The sequence below is a fragment of the Porites lutea genome, chromosome 8 (genome assembly GCF_958299795.1).
Source record: "Porites lutea chromosome 8, jaPorLute2.1, whole genome shotgun sequence".
Lineage (NCBI taxonomy): Eukaryota > Metazoa > Cnidaria > Anthozoa > Scleractinia > Poritidae > Porites > Porites lutea.
Genome location: NC_133208.1, coordinates 11,813,229 through 11,826,342, shown reverse-complemented (window position 1 = coordinate 11,826,342; position 13,114 = coordinate 11,813,229). Strand labels below are relative to the sequence as shown.

Sequence of the window (13,114 nt, the reverse complement as noted above, 5' to 3'; positions counted from 1 at the left end):
AACTTGAATATTTCACATCATAGTTGTTCAGGGATGGCCAAGAAGTGTACAAAAAAGCGTGATGCTATTGCAGAGCTGTTGTTTTGCTCATTAAGCCCATTGCCCTTTTGACGTTCCTGTGGCTGTTGCCATCATAGTTTTATAAGGTCCCTGTTGTCCCAAAGTTTGCAAAATTTATGCCCAACATGCCTGATTTCTGGCTAAAAATGTAGCATTTGTTTGAAGTGGCATTTCTGGCCAACCACCCATGGGGGTTGCATTGAATGAGATAAGGGCAGTAATTTTGTCACCAAATTCCTGGTGGTAAATGGTCAAGCAGCACAACCATGCCCAGACTTGGGGTCAAGTACAGTAAAAACCCATGACTAAGAACCTGCTTTTTCCCAAGTAAGACTAAACAGGTTTTTACATAAATGGTAACTAGCACCAATTTAGGCTGTTAATTTTAGATTCGTAAATATGTTCTTAGGTTCAGTAGTCACATATTGAATAGGTGTTCATACTATAGTGGATATAGCTTTTCGTATATGCATGAGAACGTGTCCAGTTAGCATGAACACAGCCTTAGTTATATTATGATCATTAATCAGGCTTCTTTGATTATGTTGTTTTCAGGCATTAGTGGACATCTGCAACAAAGTTTCCAGTGCTCTTCCACCTTCCAAGACTGGAAAAAAGGTATTTCCTTCATCAAGCAGCCAACGTGTCAAACCCAACAGTACTGTTACATCAGGTGAAGGTGGTGTTGGCAGAGGACCCGAAAAGCCTTTTGACAACATGAACAACATAGCTGCCAATCTTATTTTGAACATGACAAGTTCTGCACGATTTGAAGGCTCTTTGAATGTGGATTTGAATGAAATCACCATGAATTTAGTGCCGTTTCCAAAGATCCATTATCTTGTTTCTAGCCTTACACCACTCTATTCTCTCACAGATGTCCGTCTCCCTCCCAGGAGACTTGATCAAATGTTCTCGGATGCTTTTTCCAAAGATCATCAACTCATCAAAGCTGACCCTAAACACAGCTTGTACCTGGCATGTGCTTTGATGTTGAGGGGCAACGTAGAAATTTCTGACATTCGAAGGAACATTGAACGACTGAAACCTTCATTACACTTTATTCACTGGAATCAAGAAGGGTGGAAAACAGGTTTATGCTCTGTGGCACCAGTAGGTAACCCTTACTCCCTTTTAGCACTTGCAAACAACACATGCATCAGACACACATTTCAGGATCTTAAAGACCGTTTTATGAAGCTGTACAAGCGCAAAGCTCACGTGCATCATTACACCCATGTTGATGGCTTGGAGGTGGCACAGTTTGATAGCAGTTTAGAGTCACTGAACTCTCTAATTAGTGAATATACCACTCTGGAAGCTCACATGGGGAGAACTGTAGATGATATTCAAAGACTGATAATTGCTTGAGTATATATGTGGTAGTTCAATTTTATCCTTGGTTTAAATTTATCTCCCTTTGTTTTAAAATCATTATCATACATTATCATACCCAAAAACAAAGGGAAATAAAATTTAAACCAAGGATAAAATTGAACCACAACATATATGACAATTATTATTGTTTCTGAAGTCCCTCATGCAAGCGCACAACTTATGAACAGCAATTAAGAATATTATCATATTTGATGTCTCAAGTGTCCTAAAATATATGGGATGCAAAAATCCTTGGATTTACAGTAATACACAGCCATTTAATTACGCTTTCCTAAACAATGTCACCCTTTCCTCTTGGTGAAAATAAGGGTTTATAATGCACAGGAGTATACAACTGTAGATCGTAATTTCTGAATGTTTTCAATAGTGTGATCATCAAATGATGTAATACTTTTTTAAAAAAGAATAATTTTAAATCACAGAGCATTTGCCACCCACAAATCACACCCGCTACCCAACAACGGTTTCTGTATCACCAAGAAATCGGTGCAATAAAACAGTTCAAATAAACAGCAGAGCAACAGATTTAAAAGACGTTTCTATTTTTATTTCAATCTTTTAAATAACACTTTCTTAAGGTTGCTGGGCCAGTTTCCGCTCAGTCAAACAATCCTGAAAGAAAAACAAAATCAATTCAGAAGAGATTGTACAGTGTAGATGGATTGCATATTACAGAACCAATCAGCTCCTCAGATTCACCAAGTTTATCATAACAGATCTAACTGCTTATCGCAATTCAAAAAAACATGGGACAAACTCCTTTAGATATGTGAATGCTAGTGTCATTTCCATAATACTTATTCCTTCAAGCTACACTTTACTGCTGTACTGTTTCACTTATTAGGTTTGCGTCTTTTTTCTTTTAATTTGGTTTTTTTCCTTTACAAATTTAGTTTTTTTTTTCTATATATTTATATATTATTTTTCATAGTTAAAAGAACAAGTATTTGTAATTAATTTTTTTTGTCAATAATTAAATAATAATAATAAAAAGTTTATGATAACATGTCTGACTGAGTTCTACCTGATATAGTTTTCAAACCAATCTTAAGCATGTCCTTTAATTGCATGTGATGTCATAACACCTAAATACTGGTACTGAAAAATGGAATTTTATGCTTGCTTAACCCTATCTTAAGGTCGCCAGTGTTGTTGCATCTCACTGCAGCACATCTTTCAGTTTGTCAGTTGGAAGAAATATTTCTTATTCTAGAACTCCACACTTGAACGATAAAGAAAAAAATTAAGTTTCTTTATTTTCAAACTGGAAAATTTTTCGCAGAGGTTCTTACAGTAATGTGTACTTTATATTAAAAAAAAAGTAAATAAAACTTTTTAGGTTATTGGCCCTTCAAACTTGTTATCCTTAACTTACCAAATCCCATATCGTCATCAGACTCTTCCTCCTCCTCCTCTTTCTTTTCTTCTTTCTTCTCCTCTTCCTTGGCTGCTGGAGCATCACCACCAGCAGTAGGAGCAGCTCCTCCAGCAGGGGCAGCACCACCAGCACCTGGAGAACCAGCGGCCTGGATAAGACTGTCCAGATTGTGCCCTTCAAGGGCTTTGGCAAACAAGCCTGGCCAGAAAGGCTCAACCTCAACCTTGGCAGCCTTGATTAGCTTTTCAATTTTATCGGCCTGTTGAATTTTAAAGAATTAACCTTGTTCAATTGAATGCTAATTGCATCAAAACCAAGTACACTTTATTAAAAAAAGTACTGCAAACATTTTGTGGAATCTTCCCTAGTAAAGAATTCTGTAACATGGCAAGGCTGTGCTCTAAGATTAACTGAAGGGAACACCGTCCTCTGAACCTGTGAAATCCAGGGTGCTCTGCATATGATTTTCATGAAAGCATAAGATTTTCTAGTCACCAGGGCCACGTTGTTCAAAGCAGAGTTAAGGTAACCCAGGGTTTGTACAAAGTTTAACCCATTCGCCCCTGAACCGCCCGTAACCGCCCGTGTACGACAACCCCCGAATTCCCTGAACCGCCCGTAACCGCCCGTAAAAATGGCCGCTGGATTCAGTCCATTCCCCTCTCCTCCCGGGTGTTTTTTTGTCTTTTGTTTTCACAGAGTGATTGATGGATAATAAACCAATCATTTGCCATCTTTTGCGCATTTTTTGACAGATGATGAGAAGCACCACAGGGTCGGGTTTTTCGAAGAGCACGAGTAAAAGAAATTCGCGAGAGTAATGGCCGCCCGTGTCGATTTCGAATCAAAGTTCGCATCATGTTTGAGAGAATATAGAGATAATTCGACTCTTGATCACTTCAGGTTGTTGAACAGACCTTGTGAAAAACCTTCTGATTGAGATTTAAACGATCTTAAGACTGAAAAAGACAATCCTAGCCCTCAAATTGCCGAGCGCTTCGTAGGTAAACAAACCGCATGGACTATCGATGAAAACTTACCTCATTCATTTCATTTACTTGCATCCAAGTACCGTGTTCCTCGCAGCAAATGTTTTAACTGTAACTGTTTCTTGAACTGCTGAAGGTGATGCTTTTGTAGAGTTAAAAGTTTGAACAAGGAAACGGATTATGTGCGACGATCGATTTGGATTGACAATCCCCATGAATAAAATTTACTTCACATCGCGCGGAAGCTCACGGAGAATAAACGGTAACCGTCTTTTTATTCAATTATTTACAGTTGCCAAATGATGCTTTTTGTGTGCTTATTTTCTTTTTTTATAACTATTAACACCTATCGATCTGTGCATTGGTAGATAAAGCATTAATAAAGCAAGTTTGGCATTTAACTTATTTGTGCTTTACTTTGTTGATCGGACATGATCGGGGAGGCACTTCAGTTCAGGATATCAAATACGCTTCCCTGAAAGATTGCGGCTTTGTCACCTTCTCTGGTGAAAGCGATCTTTTATTTTATTGTTGACATTCAAGAATCGAAAAATATATGAAAGAGTGGGAAGCTGAAGTCCAGCATTCCCTTGTTTTATTAAACTTTCCCATGCTTGATGATGTGGAACTCTTCAGATCGCTCTTCGTGAAGTGATCATCACCGAAGTTTCACTACATTTTTCTACGGTGCTTTTCGACTGGACTGATCTGAAAGAGAACTTAATGAAACAACTTTCAGTAAAATGACTTTACAGTGTTGTTGATGTTTTATCGACTGTGTTTATTCCTTTAACAGCGTTTCTGTTCCCCGTTTCACCGTTGATTTATCAGTGCGATTATCACGCGGCGAAGAAATTTTGTTGAAATTCATTGTTTTCGCCTCTTTCCACAGCTTTTTCTTTCTCAAATTGCTATTTTTTTTACATACCCTGGCTGCCCATTAACTCATCTAAAAGAAAAAGTGTGTTTGAAACCCAGAGTTTATCTCTGGTTTTACTGCGCATATGGTTTATTTTAGGCGCTCGCGTACGCTTATTTTCAACCGAAAATTGCCAGGGAATTGGGGGGTTGTCGCACGTAAAAGTCCCAGGAGTGAATGGGTTAAATTCAGATATTAAAGCTTTAAAAGTAAATTCAGTTCACAGTGTAATTCTTTTTGCCAGCAATGTAATGATCTGAAGCTCTATAAAGAATAGAGAAAATTATCCGAGAAAATGATTTTGAACAGAAGAATAAGAAACCCAGATTAAAATTTAATCCAGGGTCAGTACTAATTGGCTTTCAAACAACTGGGTCCTGAGAGTAAAAGTTAGGCACCAGGAGCCACTGGGAGCTGCTAGAGCACAGCCTCGTATGCAACCAAAGCTTTCCTGACCTTAGCAAAATTTAAATTCAGTCTTTTTTGGATTATTATTTTAAGCTCAGCTGTCATTAAGAGGTAGGGGCCAGGGGAAGTCATCAGGTACTATGAATGTACCGCCCTGCTACTCTCAAAGACAAATGGAACCAAAAGAAAACCATAGCTGTTTGATTCCCCGCCTACTTGTTGTATTTACCCGGTAACTTGAAATCTTAGTGACAACCCTGTTTAAGGGAAAGATTTCGGCATAGCTACATATATTCACTATGTGTACATGATTCAACTCCACTCAAATTGAATATTTGTGTCTTTCTGCAAGTACTATTATCACAAAAGAAACAAAAGGAACCAAACAATATGAGTTCTCCTGGGGCCTTTATTATTTAGTTGTATAGAGTACCGAAGTGATGACGTCATAAAAATGAAATTTGTGAAATTATGGGATTTGTTAAGATATTCTGAAAGAACAACGTCCAAGATGCCTACTCACCAAAAAATTATCAATTCGGGGCAAATTGTCTCTGAGATATTAGCCCAGTTATGCTGTGACAATTCCATACAAATCCTTCTAAATTTGGCTCGGTTCATAAGATTAGGAACCAGGTAAGATTTAGAAGGATTTGTATGGAGTCATCAGAGCATAACTGGGCTAATATCTCAGAGACAATCTGCCCCAGATTGCTAATTTTTGGGGAGTAGGCGTCTTGGACGTTTTTCTTTCAGAATATCTTAACAAATCCCATAATTTCACTTATACTACTACATGAGAAATTTCTGCAATCTGGTTGGCTTAGAGCAGTGGTATTTCAGCTTAATTTGAAATACCTACATGTGAAAATTACAAACCTTGCCCGGGTAGTAGTAAAAACAAATAATAGCATGATTCGTAGTGATATTTGGCAGAAATACCACTTGTGATATTTCAAAATTGTCTCAAATTTCACTCGCCTAACGGCTCGTGAAATTTCATATAACAGTTTTGAAATATCACTCGTGGTATTTATGCCAAATATCACTACAAATCATGCTATTACCTATACAAATTTCATTTTCTATGATGTCACACTTCGGTACTCTATTGTTACTTTTGTTGCACGTAATCTGTGCGTCGGTAACTACAGAAGGAACTGAATATTTGTGCGGAACGGTATGAAATTGCAGCATGCATAATAAATGTATGGGCCTGAGCGGAAATTTTACGTGCTCAATATTACACGTCTTAAAAGTTATGACTTTCAAGTTGGCAACAGGCAGACCCACATTTTTGGGTAACAAATCTCTCAGAGAAAAAGAAAAAAGTCATATTTTGGCGTGCATTGTTCCCTAGACTATCATTCTCCTGTTCAATTTCTGCCCTTGAAGCCCTGATAAAAAAATAAACCCAGTTAATTTTTACAAGTCTTGGTAGATAACAACACGTGGAAACGAAAAATCAAAACGAACATTATGACTGATGTGAAGTGTCTAAAGTGCAGTTTTCTATGATTTAGCAGCCGGTTGTGGCTCAGATTATAAAGTGGAATCACCCTTAACGATCATATGTCAGAGGTGTAGTATCATCACAGCCACGTAAATAAATAATTTCCTAACTTCTTGTCAAGGCAAAACCGCCATTTTGGATTTTACTACCTACCGTGACGGGAACACCATCGTCGTGGAGAATGAGAGCACTGTACACACAAGCAAGCTCAGAAGTTGATGCCATCTTGTTCTTAAGGTTTTTATGTTTCTATTCCGCCTAGAAATATCGATGTAGGTTGCCTTGATGAAACGATTCACACGGATTACAAGGCCTTAGCTCTACACGAGAACTCTACACCTTCAGAGACGAGATAGGAGAGAAAGAAAAGTTGACTGCGCTTGGAATTATGGGAAACCTCGCAGACCTTTTTTCACGCGCGCGAAAGAAAGGATCATTTTGAAATCTCCCAGCAGCTTTTTTGGCGATATATGTGAGTTTATTTCTTGATGTGACACGATTTTATGATTTCTAACTGATTTAACATCGGTAAATGTCTTGGTTTTTGGTCTGAGCGTAGAAGATTGGTGTTTTGATTTGCTTTTCCCGCGATGTCAAATCAAAACTATATCGATACAATTGCCGCTTTGAAAGCTATCATCGTTGAATCCCTCAAGAATCCCGGAAAAAGGAAAGAATTTGTGAGCGAAGGATCTGTTGAGCTGATTATTGGTGAGTAAGAGTTAAGCTTCCACTGAAAAACCTTCATGCATGACTGTGTTTAACCCCCGAACCGAGGGACAAGGACCACGTGGATCCGTTGTTTTCCAAAATAAGCTTGCTTCCAAACGCGTTGACCTTTTCTATGAACTTAGAACTGTTACTGTTTCAAGTTGTTTACTGAAGCAAAAAGCTTTACTGTAAATGAGCGCAGAGGGAAAGGTAAGGGAGGACAAAGATGATGTGAGAGGGAGAGGACAGAGAAACAAAGAGAAATAAGAACGCTCTTTACAGCAAGTCAGTCTGGCTGGCTTGGAGATTAGATCGAGAAATGAGGAGGCGATTAATTCCACACCAAACGGGATTTACTCGCAAAAGGTTTTTCACCTCCTACTTTAACGCATAAAGCTGCGATATTGAAAGGATATCAGTTATCGGATAGTTATCAGATTTTTATTATCGATCTAGAATAGGTCTAATATTGAATCAAACTTTTATCAGACTAAAAATATCAAGTTTATTATCAGATATTTGGCCTTATTGTTTATAATGATATAACGTACTAGCTCTATCCAACGATATTTTATGTTATCTGATTTAACATTTCGCCGTTATAATGTCATTTTATTTAGTCATTCTAATCATTCTAGTGTCAGATATATTAGAATAAGATGTGCCTCGGGATCTAAATAGACTCTTAAGTAGTCTAACTTGATATTATCACGATAGCAGTCAGGAAGGAGGAAAGGGATATCTTAATAGGCTCTAGTAGATTCTAACGCGAGACTATTGCCATAATATCTGATATCGCAGTCAGGAAAGAGGCAAGGGAGCTACCATAGATCTAAGTAGTCTCTAGTTGATTCTAACATGACATTATCGTCATAATATCCAATATTATTGCAATCAGGAAAGAGGAGGGTGGGATCTAAGTAGACTTTAGTAGAAGATAATTATATAGATATATTATAGATGTAGGTATATAGATAATATATATAAATAAGTATCAGGTAATATCCGATATATGATATCCTTTCGATATGGCACCTAACACCTTTATCGATGGTCAAGTATTCGTCAGGATGTTTACTTTTTATTTGTTTCTGAATTGATTTAGTACCCATGTTAATGATGACTGGAAATACATCTGGGGTCGCAGGCTATACGTGTGTATAACTACACGAAAATTCAAGGGCCTTGATTCCAGAGAAATTACATCATTGCCAGAGATCAAAAAAGTGATTTACATTGCACATTATTTCAATCATTGCCGAAAATAAACCAAATGCTCATCACAAGACCATTTGCATACAATGAAAGTTTACAACACCCGACCATCGCAGTTTTCCTAATTTAGGCTCTTCTCTTTCGACCATTGTAGTGTTCACTTGTTCCAACGTAACCAATGCTTTCAAGAGATAGAATTCATAGACCAATTGATCTTGTTAAGTTCTCTGATTAGCGTCTTTATTAGAATAGATCATCAACTGAGGAGCAACTACATATGGAGGGAAATCTGGCACAAGACCTACACGTGTTCGGTGTCCTATTACATTACGTAACAGACCTGTTCTGGAAAAGCTCTAAATTTAATCTTTCCTAAGCTTTCTATGCAAAACATTTGTGGCTTTGGTCACGCAACGATTCTTTTTCCCAGTTTCCACAGTCTCCGCTAAGAATGCCTGGGACCATGACTCTCTTTTTGTGTCTTAAATACGAAGGAAAACGACTTGTAGATTATGAGTCTTGCTGCTTATGCAAGCGAGACTAAAGAGAGGAAAACCTGACACAAAGGTATTCACTTGACTGTGTCAAACTTTCTGAATAATGCAATGATTGGCTGAGAAATAGTTTTCCCTGACTCTTGTCACATAGCCTGCATCATGACAGACAGAACTAAACTTCTGGTCAGGTCTATCGGCGAAAAAGTGCCGCAATTCTTGTGCTAGGCCCCCACTGGTGTAGCAGAATTTGAGTAGCCCCACCTTTGGACTGTTGAACTGTTTTTGTCAATTTACTAATCAGGGTGAACAGAAACTCAAAACTCATTTCCCGGTAATTTGTTGAGTCCATTTGGGGCCCACAGCAAGAACATCAGTGCTGCTTTGCAGACGCTACTTACTGGGGTTAGGCAACTGTCACATAACCCACAATGAAAAGCTATTTTTACTGTAAATACTCAAATTTGTGTCCCCTTTAAATTAGTGCCCACCACCCTTAACACCCCTCCCTTCTGTGAAGATGCGGCTCCTCTGCAGATGAGCAGTGACTCTAGGGATTTTGAAAACCACATTGATTGAGTACCACATACCCACAAATGTGGACTTCTACTGAAAGACATGTTTCAGTTTATTACTTGTTGAATGTGCCAGGTTTTGAAGCTGAAATATTTCTGAAAAACAAAATAAGTGCCTCCCTTTGAATTATATCCCCCACTCCCCCCCTCCCCCCCCGAGAGATGGAGTGGTGAGCCAATAACCAAAACATCCACTCAAAAAATATCATTGTAAACTCAGCACAGAAAGCGTCTATAAAATAACATTCTAACAAGAAGTGGGTTGATTGCAAGGATCTTACCTTTATACTGGACCAGTAGTAAACATAACTTTAAGAGGTGGTCCTATACAAAAGCCTTATTGGCTTCCTTGCGCTCCCTTGCCTCATCTTTTTTTAAAATTTTATATTTATATTTTGTGTTTTTTGGCAAAATGATAATAAAAACAATAAAATAGAAGTGGAATCAAGTGATTGAGATGAGGAAGCAAAATCTAGTCATACATTTAATTACTTGACAAATACCACTACAAATCAGTTAAAATTTAAATTTGCATGTTATTGTTATTGATGTTAAATGGTTCGCAGATCAAGCTAAGGAAATTTCAAACTTTACAATACTCAAGCCTATAATGGCAGTAGTTGTAGAGTAGTTTACTTTCAATAGTGCCCTTTAGACTGCAAAACCAGCTGTCTCTCCTTGCTTGTCACTGCTGATGACATTTCCCTAAGAGGGAGGTGTGCACCTCAGCGACAGAATTGATGACATTAATCAACGTTTACGTAATAAATGCGGTAGTCTATTTTATGTCTCTCCTGGTCGATTACAGTAAAGTTTTGTGTTCTTCTACGAATGAGCTCCAGCATAATTCAAATGTTTCTTCTAGAGAGGAATATATTTTACAAAATAATATGGACTGTTTTGTGGTAGATTTGTGGCGTTTACATTTGGCCTTTGTGACTGTATGTCTTTTGTCTGTCGTATGTAAACAATAGCTAAAACAATAGAACTCCTACGTCGACCAATCAGAGCTTCTGACCAGTTTCCGGACGGATGTTACATCATCAGCATGGAATTTCTGTCGCTAAGGCACAGACCTCCCTCCTGGGGAAACTTCCCTAGCGGCGAGGAGAGGCTTTTGTGCCCTCTTCGGACTAAAAAATGTTATAAGTGGTAAAAAGACAAGATAAGTATAATATTTATTTCAGTTGCAAGGGGGATGCTAGAGATCAAGCAGGAGCTGTGGTTTCTGGTGAATTAAAGTATAGATTTGTTATCAGTTTTCTTAACTTTGTAGGATTATGTGATATACGAAGCATCCCCTGGAGTCTGGGAGTTTACTGTGCTGCAACACTGAGGATTCTTGCACATGATGACAGCAGAGTAAAGGCCAAAATTGTGGGCCGGGGTGGACTCAGTAATGTTCTAAAGATGTGTGAACCGAAGACACAGTCAGATGATATAGGTAATTAAATCAGTAAAAAAGTTGATATTTTGACTTTTAGAGCTATCTGAAGCCAAGTCAGATCTAATCCTGGGCCGGGTTGTTCAAACCTGGCTTACGATAACCCAGGGTTAGTACGAAATTTTAATTCAAATTTGAAAGCTTAAAAAGGAAACTCACTTTTATTGTTTTTGCCTACAATTTGATGATTGGAAGCTCTCAAAATAATAGGGAAAATTATCTGAAAAAATACTTTTGAACAAAAGAAAAAGAAATGTGGATTTAAGTTTAACCCTGGATTTGCGCTTATCGGACTTCGAAAAACTTTGGCCCTTGATTTTCAGTTGGTATTTAAATCCCAGATTTGAACTCAGATTTTAACCTTTAAACAACTTGTTCAAGTTTGACTTGATATGAATCCAGTTGGCTCTTATTTAAGGACAATACGTGTGAACAGAGCGTGTGAGTTGCCATGGTAACTATTCAACCCTTGAGTGTGAGATACAACCTACTCAAGCCTAATAGTTAGAATTATTCTCAATGTACCTACAACTTTGATAATACCTTGATCACTTTTCTATTGTGTATAGTACTTAAGACCTGTCTCTGGCGTGATCACTAACAAAAGCCCTGACAGTAACACACTAAATTCTTTTTCTTCATTATGGTGTCTTTTTGGTACTAGAATTTGAAGTATCTATTTGACAATATTAACAGATTTTTATCTTCGTTGGTCAAAGGAGTCAGATATGAAACCTATGCCAACAGCATACAATGTAACTGCAACACTGATGTTACCTGCTAGTAGTTCTACAATCGTACAGTGTACTTGTTGATGTGTCTCTGGTGTGATCATCCATATGACTAACCAGGCCCCTAACAGCAACACACTTAACATTGTATTCTTCATATGTGCATTCTGTTTCATTTTATGATACTAGAATATAAAAGGCAAAATAAACACCTTATTGACCCTGATGATACACAACTGACTCCCAATCTGATGTTGGCTACCACACAACTTATGGAAACCTCTGATCAGTCCCTGTAACCAATAGTCCTATGATGGTGGTCATGTGACAAACCTGCTTAAGCACAGCCTTGCCTGCACGTATGACATTTTCCATGCATTGAAACCATTTACAACCTATATGATCGAACTTGTTTTTAGATACTATAGAAGATGTCCACTGGCGATACCTTGCACATGAACAAGCTGCTGCAGTACTCCACACGCTCAGCTATCAGAATCCAACTATCCAATCAGAAATGGTCAGCTGTGGTGCTATCAAGCATCTTGTGAAATTGTGTGATATGTTTGACCCCACGGGTTGCCATAGCAACTGTTGCTACTCTGTATATCAGTGCTCAAAAGATGCAAATCAACTTCTCCATGATTTGACCTTCCAGAAGAAATTAGTTGGAAAAGTAAAAGAATTGTCATTAGATGCTTTAAGAAAAAAGGCTGTGAATTTAGTCAGAACTGGTGAGCAGAAAACTACATAATAGTTTGTATTTACCTTGAAATCTTTTCCCTTATAAAATGAACAAGATGCTTATGAACCACAACTACATTTTAGTTGAGAAATCTCAGGTCAGAAAGCTATGTTTGCAAGAGACTCAGGGAAAACAAAGGTCAAACTTGGATCAGATTTAACACTCAATGAAAGCTAGTACATTTGTGCAACTTTTGCATTTTCTGACACAGAAGGCAGGCAGAAGACATTTCACATTTTATGACTGGCTTTTTTTTTTGGCATCCAGTTATAAACTCCTGAGAAGTATTTTTCACATGGCAATATAAAGATATGGAACAATTTGGATTTCAAAGCAAAAATTTTACAGTGTTGAGAAACTGGAGCTAGTAGAAAGTTTACGGTGATATGTTGAAGATACAAAACAACAAAATACTAATTATTGCATAAACTCATGAAATCTCCTTTGTGCACATGCCCCTTTCATTTGGATTACTTTGCACAGAGTGGGTAGGCTGTGGTCAATTGTTTATCCTGATCATGAGCTTTTGTGAAA

At 37.8% G+C, this 13,114-nt stretch overlaps 3 protein-coding genes across 4 annotated transcripts in view; 2 read left to right on the top strand and 1 right to left on the bottom strand.

Annotated features, from left to right (window-relative positions):
* LOC140945742 (tubulin epsilon chain-like) overlaps positions 1-1,828 on the top strand; it is an 8,799-nt gene extending 6,971 nt beyond the window's left edge. For both annotated transcript variants that reach the window (XM_073394792.1, XM_073394793.1), the window contains one exon: positions 616-1,828. In XM_073394792.1, the coding sequence (XP_073250893.1) occupies positions 616-1,431 (816 nt within the window). In that variant the 3' untranslated portion in view covers positions 1,432-1,828. The remainder of the gene's footprint in view (positions 1-615) is intronic.
* A 155-nt stretch (positions 1,829-1,983) lies between these two features.
* On the bottom strand, positions 1,984-7,032 carry LOC140945744 (large ribosomal subunit protein P1-like). Its single transcript, XM_073394796.1, has 3 exons — positions 6,819-7,032; positions 2,834-3,095; positions 1,984-2,070 (listed from the first exon to the last, which is right to left on the bottom strand). The coding sequence occupies exons 1-3, from the start codon at positions 6,888-6,890 to the stop codon at positions 2,057-2,059; spliced, it is 348 nt and encodes a 115-aa protein (XP_073250897.1). The 5' UTR covers positions 6,891-7,032; the 3' UTR covers positions 1,984-2,056.
* A 71-nt stretch (positions 7,033-7,103) lies between these two features.
* The window catches only part of LOC140945195 (uncharacterized), a 36,614-nt gene continuing 30,603 nt past the window's right edge, over positions 7,104-13,114 (top strand). Inside the window, exons 1-3 of the mRNA XM_073394248.1 lie at positions 7,104-7,376; positions 10,937-11,104; positions 12,255-12,569. Of these exons, the coding sequence (XP_073250349.1) occupies positions 7,256-7,376; positions 10,937-11,104; positions 12,255-12,569 (604 nt within the window). The 5' untranslated portion in view covers positions 7,104-7,255. The remainder of the gene's footprint in view (positions 7,377-10,936; positions 11,105-12,254; positions 12,570-13,114) is intronic.